The 7,207-nt window shown below is 37.0% G+C and overlaps 1 protein-coding gene across 2 annotated transcripts; it reads right to left on the reverse strand.

Moving 5' to 3' along the window:
• Positions 1-1,042: 1,042 nt before the first annotated feature.
• LOC778622 (Fringe) lies at positions 1,043-6,415 on the reverse strand. Of its 2 annotated transcripts, XM_026839041.1 has the most exons (10): positions 6,139-6,415; positions 5,972-6,053; positions 5,361-5,739; positions 4,421-4,469; positions 3,895-3,937; positions 3,473-3,532; positions 2,962-3,085; positions 2,389-2,489; positions 2,063-2,228; positions 1,043-1,332 (listed from the first exon to the last, which is right to left on the reverse strand). In XM_026839041.1, the coding sequence occupies exons 3-10, from the start codon at positions 5,715-5,717 to the stop codon at positions 1,171-1,173; spliced, it is 1,062 nt and encodes a 353-aa protein (XP_026694842.1). In that variant the 5' UTR covers positions 5,718-5,739; positions 5,972-6,053; positions 6,139-6,415; the 3' UTR covers positions 1,043-1,170.
• Between the last annotated feature and the right edge of the window lie 792 nt (positions 6,416-7,207).

A 7,207-nucleotide genomic window follows, 5' to 3' on the forward strand; every position in this document is an offset into this window, starting at 1 on the left:
CTACTCTGTTTCGTATCCAAGGTTATACGTTTTCCAATTTCCGTGCAAATTCCCTTTTTGAGTTTCTGTGCAAGGTCACTTTTCGACTTTCTGTGCAAGTTCCCTTTTCGAGTTTCCATGCAAGTTCCTTTTTCGAATTTCCGTGCAAGTTCTCTTTTCGAGTTTCCGTGCAAGTTCCCTTTTCGAATTTCCGTGCAAGTTCACTTTTCGAGTTTCCGTACAAGTTCACTTTCCGTGCAGTCATTCCATCGATGTCTCGTAAGTTTCAATCCCTATGTGTCTTCGTTTGTTCTTTGATCCCTTTCATTCCTAAGTTCCAGCAACATTCGTTTAAATAAACGTTATAAACGTCCACATACATGAAGACAGGCGCCACATAAGGAACAAGGCTTATACTGTATACATGAATGAATGAATTAATGTAACTTACTTTATCTCGCGTGGCTGGGTTTCGTTATAACACGGAGGTTCATGGACCTCGTGCCAGCTTACGAGTTACCGCTTGTCTAACTTTGTTTAGTGTATAAGCTTAATCGTTTCTACTTGTACCCGTGCTCGCACTTGCTATAGTTAAAGTCAGTTATCTAACGGGTTGTCCAAAGAAGAGGCTTATCATTTTGCTCTAACTTCGTCCGGCGCCGTGGCACAGTTAGTTAGCGCGCCGCCTGTAACTCATAGGGAGTGTGTTCGAGGCTCGATGCTGCTACCATTGTGGGCGTATGTTTCCTTGTTCAAGTCACTTACTGGCAGTTGCTCCAACCCAGTGGTCACTAATTGGTTGTTCAAATTATCAGCCATACATAAAAAAATTATCACCTACAAAGTAACATACATGGTAAATCGTTAGCTGGCACGAGGTACACACCCGTGTAATAACGACCACGTGAGGATAAAGTAAGAACGGCCAGGCAAGGATAAAGTAAGATTCATTCATTCAACTTTTATACGATTGTGGACAAAATTCGGCTAAGGGTTCGAAAGGTTTCTTTGCATCGGTAAAACTTCACTTTCTCTTTGTTTTTTTAAACAAAAACAAAAATTCATGCTTTTATTAATATCTTTATTAACAAATAAGTCTACATCATTTAAAAGTAAAATTTAAAAACGCACAGTGTAGAAAATCCAAGTACAAAAAATGCGGAACTTTACGATATGTTCAAAAACGATTCTCTATCCGGATTTCGTACGATGTACCCTGGAGCATGTGTCTGGCTTTCGTTTACAGTGCAAGGATCGAAACCTTGTCGGGTCTTTACTTATAGGTAGATTATGGCTTGATTCTTGCAGCTGTATGATGTTGTTACGATTGTCGAGGCCGTAGCTCAATGTCACCTGTAAAATAAATATATAAAACAGTGAAGCAAGTACAAGGAAAGGTAGCTTGTTAAAAGCGTATGTAGTGGGTCGGGGGAAGATGGGACACCTTTAGCACAAAATATATAAGTAACCTGGTCGTGTTTTAAACAATTAACAATGGTCTACGAAAGTCGCGAGGACAAGGTTTTATAATTCTTTGAATGTCCTTTGTTTACTACCAAAATGTACCTGAAAATAGAGTAAAAAGGTGTCCCATCTTCCACCATACTACTATATGTATAAGCATATAAAGTGAATCTTTGCTTGAAATGTAAGTTATATGTCAGTTGTATCATTCTATATCAATTACAGGGAGTTGGGTTTCATATTTCAAAGTAAAAATCTGCAATAATCGCTTAAAACCGATACTTTGTAAATATGTACGGTTTTCAAATAAACAATTGTAGGCTATATATCAGCTTCGCAATTACGGAGGGTATATACTTATCTTTACATTATGTTGTTATGTAGCAGGGTGGGGAAGATGGGACAATTTTAGCACACATTATCCAAATACTCTGATCGTGTTTAAAACAATTAACAACGGTCTATGGGAGTCGTGAGGATGCGGCTTTATATTTCTTTGAATGTTTTCTGTTTACTACTAATTGGGACGAGTAAATAGAGTTAAAAGGTGTTCCATCATCCCCACCCCACTCTATATATGTATGCTAGATCAGATGTTTATGTTTTAAATTAAAAATACCTGCTCAGTCAGTGTTGCCGGGTTTAATTGGCCTAGTGTTTCCAGATGAGAATGCAGTAGATTGGATGACGTTAGTTCGACTGCTAGTCGGTTAGACACAACGAATCCCAGTGTACAGTCGTCAGGAGCGTTTAGATGCTCGGACGTTCGGTATAGCCCACCATTGCTGCAATAAAAAAATTGAGAAACAATGCAAAAGTAATCAGACAAAGTTACATACTTTGTAACTTATAGCACGAGGTGTGTGAAACAAAACACCTGTGTTATAACGACTGTATTTGCCCCGCCAGGCGAGGATAAAATAGTTACATTCATTCACAATATACCTGCACCATGGCTTCATCCTCTGAGCTAGAGCTTTAGAAATACAAACACCAGCTCCACCCGTAGCAAACCAAAAGCCAACTTTCTCTCCTTTGAATGTTGTCTGAAAATACGGGAATCGTTATATAGTAAGGTGTCAGAAGATAGGACACCTTTAGCACATCATATATTTAAATATCCTGATAGTGTTTTAAACAATTAACAACGGCCAATGAAAGACGTGAAAATACAGTTTTGTTCTTTGTTTATTATAATAAAAGCCATGAAAATAAAAAGTGGGCCATCTTCCTCGCCCTATTATATAATATAATTTACTTTTAGATACAGATCGCAAATAAAGAATTCGGTTTCTGTTGGATATTTAATGTCATGTGATTGAATATAACTAAGGAATAAATGTAAGTTTTTATGCTGGCGTTGCGGGCAACGACAGTTGTTCAATATGTTTCACACAGCGTGCTCACTTGCAGTCACTGGCCACTGCGTATTTAATTATGAGTAATTATTTTAAAGAAATTTTCAATTTTTTGAATGTATGGCTGGATATAAAAACAACCTATACTAAATGTACTTACTGTAAACGGATAGTTTAGGCTTGGTTTTCCAATATAAAAGTCCATGTTGTGGTCGTAATCACGCAGTAACATCACAAGTTGATCAACGTTAACATAATTGTCATCGTCAAAATGGCACCACCATCTGTGTATATAATTGTTAAGGTGAAATTTATATATGTTTTGTGTCTGGGTAGTAGTACTGTGGGGTGAGATAGGACACCTTTAGCACACAATATTCAAATATCCTGATCGTTTGTTAAACAATTAACAACGGTCTATGGGAGTTATGGCCATACGGTTTTATAATTCTTTGAAGGTTCTTTGTTTGCTACCAAATGTGACGAAAAAATAAAATAAAAAGAATTCCCATCCACCCACCCTACTATAATACTATGGGGTGAGACGGACATCCTTATTATCACATAACATTCCACGAGATCAGATCGCACTTGCACATAATAGAACCAAAGGTACTGAGTTTGTAGCTCACACTGGTGACTTTAAATGAAAATCGAAACCAACAGTATACCTTTTGTTCGACTTTATGTAGAAATCGTATTCTGCTCCTAATTTGCAACTTAGGTCTCGTCTGGAATTAAAAAATATTATTTATTCGATTTTTCTTAAATAAATGAATGCGACCTGTTAACCCTCGCGTGTAGCGGGCATCGACAGTCGTTATAATACGTATTTTCTGTTTAGTATACAGCTCGTGCCCACTCACGTTACCAAGCATGTGCATTTATAGGTGAAAACGGAATAGCAAATATCCCATTTTGACAACCTTAACTGACCGTTTAACTAACGCTGGAAAAAAGCGTCAGTTAAAAACGTTTTTTGTTAAACCGACAGTAAACTCGACATAAACTTAAAGCATTTATGGGTCATATAAACACATTTATGATAACATGATATAAGAAAACACACAGTAATGTATAATTTACGACCTACCGTATGTGACTTGAATTGCACATCGTATTGACCATATGTCCATCTGGAAAATTGCTTGGTTTACTTATTGCAGCGGTTTTGATAAATTATTCATGCTCATAATTAAACAGCGGGTTTTCGAAACCGGTTTAAGAACAAAACGTTTATAATTACGTTGGCTTATTATTGCTGGTGTACAGTTTAAACCGACAACTAAGTCACAAACAAATCGTTAGGTTTTTTATGTTTTGTGAATAAGGTGTTTCCATGTATATGCGTATGTAGTATCGTGGGGTAAGATGAATACCGTTAAGCGTTAACACATAGGCTATTATCCCATGTTTATTTTTTTTTTTTCCTTTCAGAGTCTTGTAGATACGGTTATATAGTTCTTTTTTGTTTACTATCAATTGGGACGATAAGAGTGTTTGAAAACGTGAACCATCCTACCCCAACCTGTAGTAGTGTATACACATTAAATGTTTTTTAGTTGTTTAATTGTAACCCCTAAACACACGGAGTCACAATTTATTTTGTTTTAATTTACCAGTTTTCTTGGATAAACCGTCGTCGTCTGTATCCGTAAAAAAGTAGGTCTGTAAAAAAGGTTTTAACATTAGTCAGTGTTAATTATATGAATAACGTTTTAAACGTATTTAAGGTCGAATGATAGGTTGCCCGTTCTATTGATGGTTATGTGCTTTCTCTATAGAGAAAGTAACTCTGTATATAACTTGATATCCTAACGTCGTAATGTGCCATTGTAAACAGGTGGTACGTTGGATTAGGTTACCCAAGACGAGAAAGAGAGTATAGGTTTTGTTCTCAGCAATCGATTCGCTTTACAATATAACGACCAAAACAAGCTAGTATATCGCTCCATTTGAACTAAATTCGTTTTAAATGCGTTATAATTCTAAGCCGGCGAGTTACATGGGTTTTAGCTGCGACCTATTCTCTTTTCCTTGATCCAACAGCGCTTTCCTGCTTTTAAAACAAAGCGGAAACGTATAATAATTGCCTCCCCCCGTTCCCACCACTGGTTTATAGTGTAGATCCACAAACCAGTGTATTGAAGGCAATACTGACGGCTTATCACACGAAGTTTGGCTAAAGTGGGCGGATTGATAGACAATTTCCTAGATTACCATAAGCTACTGTTTGCTTGGGATTAGAAGCTGCAAAGTTTGCAATGCAAAAGCTAATGCTTGCTAAAGGCGAAAAGTGTTTTCTTGATTACATCCGACCTCGAACAGCAGATCAAGTTTTAATTAAATTGTCCATTTAGAAACACATGCATGCTTTATATCGCCCCCCTCTACAAGCGGTCAAACTGCAGTGGCGAAAAGCAACAATGCTAAATTTAACAAAACAATCGTATTTCTGGCTATTGAATACACAATCTAAAAACGGACCCACAATTTGTCTGTCAAAATATATTTTTTTATAGATATAGCAATATGATCTATTTAAATAACGCAACCTACCTGTTGATTTGCATCCCGAAACCAGGTATCAATAATAACATTAAGTCTTGTTTTGTGAAATTTTCCACTCGTTTTAACGGAGATAAAAATGTCATCTAAATTTGTTTGGTTTTCATGTTTGTTTTCCACAACTTGATTTTTCAAATTTCGGTCGATATATTCTTCGTAATAGTGGTCGGTTCCGTAATAATAAGCCGAGATTTTTCTGTTTATCCTCGGCTGCCGTTGTCTTTCCGTCTCTTTATACCTTAGCTGTATCATATCAGAAATAACATAAATGACCCAAAGTGTAAGACATAACAAAGCGAACAGCCAAAACAGTAGTGTTTGGATTGTAGAAATACAATTTCTCTTCATTTTTTTGCTAACCTGTTTAGCCCTGCAAAAATAATAGCAAATAATATAATCAGTTGTTGCGCTTGTTGTACCATAAAATAGCATATATATTAAACTTATAGAGGCAGTTTACTTCACACACGGGTCTGTATCCGATATAATCTCATCAAATGCCTGCATGTTTCATGTTTTAAAAACACACAGGTTGTATATGTATACTGCTGGGTGTAATCAGCAGGATTCTCTCTTCCAACTAAATGTAAACATGTTTTAACCGTAGGCTTCTTTGAACGACTTCCGTGTTACCGCTATAGGCCTATCCCGTCTTTCCATTTTAATATTCTTCAACCTTCGGTACTGTAAGGGAAAACAATAAAAAAACACATTATTATTAGTATACCGCTTGCCCTGCACTCAAACTATATAGTGTTAAAATGACCACCTGCTCAAACCATGCACCTCGATGGAGCTGCCACCGTTGCTCGTGATTCCCAACTCACAAGGCGGCAGCTGATTGTGATGTTTATATGAAAGCCAAACGCTATGGCAGCTGGCAGACGGGAGCTTCTTTACGTCCCAAAGCTAGAGGCGCCGCATCAAATGTACAAGTGAAGCGAAGCGTGGTAGGAACTGGGGGTGCAGTTCTGCTAAGCGACTTAAACTTGTTTTTCCATTTTACTTGTGTTCGTAAGGAAATTCTGGATGAATCTAAATAAACACAAAATTGATTGACGATCATAAACGCACGTATTTCGTACAAACATATGTTTTTTTTTATTTTAGGTTTTTACTTTCATCATACGAAAATAGACAACTGTAAATTTAAGACTAAACACTTCAGCACCGTAACCCGAGCGCACCCCTCACTGGCTGGTAACTGGACGATTAAGGGTTCGAAGCTCGGTATAGTTACCATTGTATGTGTCTTAGGGCAGTGTTAGAAAAAACACTTAACGACAATCGCTCTTACTCAGCGCTCGTTGTCCAAATCAGTGCTTATATTGCAAGCAACAAACAACAAAATCCTTTATCCTCAATATCACATACTTGGGAACTCTTATCTTATACGAGGCGTAGCCTGTGCCACGGCCTACTAGTGCCTGTGCATATAGTTCTCTAAAGATAAAGAAAATGTGTTTTTATGCCCAAAAGAACATTCGCGTTATCACTACATCAGTTTATTTCCAAGGTAAAATACACGAGTGATCATCAGCATATCGGTTAATGCAGTTAATGGTTGTTTGTGTATTTCATACTTATGGCTACGAGGCGGTCAGGTAAGTCTAAATAAACCCATCGTAAAAACTTAACAGGTTAAAAATACATGTGAACAAAAACTCCTTCATTCTTTGATTCACAATAATTTGTACAGCTGTCTGTAGTAAATTGGATTATTGTTTTAAATTACGTCGCGGACGGTAAAATTCCAACTTTATTTTTAATATTCAAGAGAACGTTGGAAAGAAATTCGATATTTTCAGTATCAGATTTCTATGCCTAATCGAATTGAC

The sequence above is a fragment of the Ciona intestinalis genome, unplaced genomic scaffold (genome assembly GCF_000224145.3).
Source record: "Ciona intestinalis unplaced genomic scaffold, KH HT000144.2, whole genome shotgun sequence".
NCBI classification, from domain to species: domain Eukaryota; kingdom Metazoa; phylum Chordata; class Ascidiacea; order Phlebobranchia; family Cionidae; genus Ciona; species Ciona intestinalis.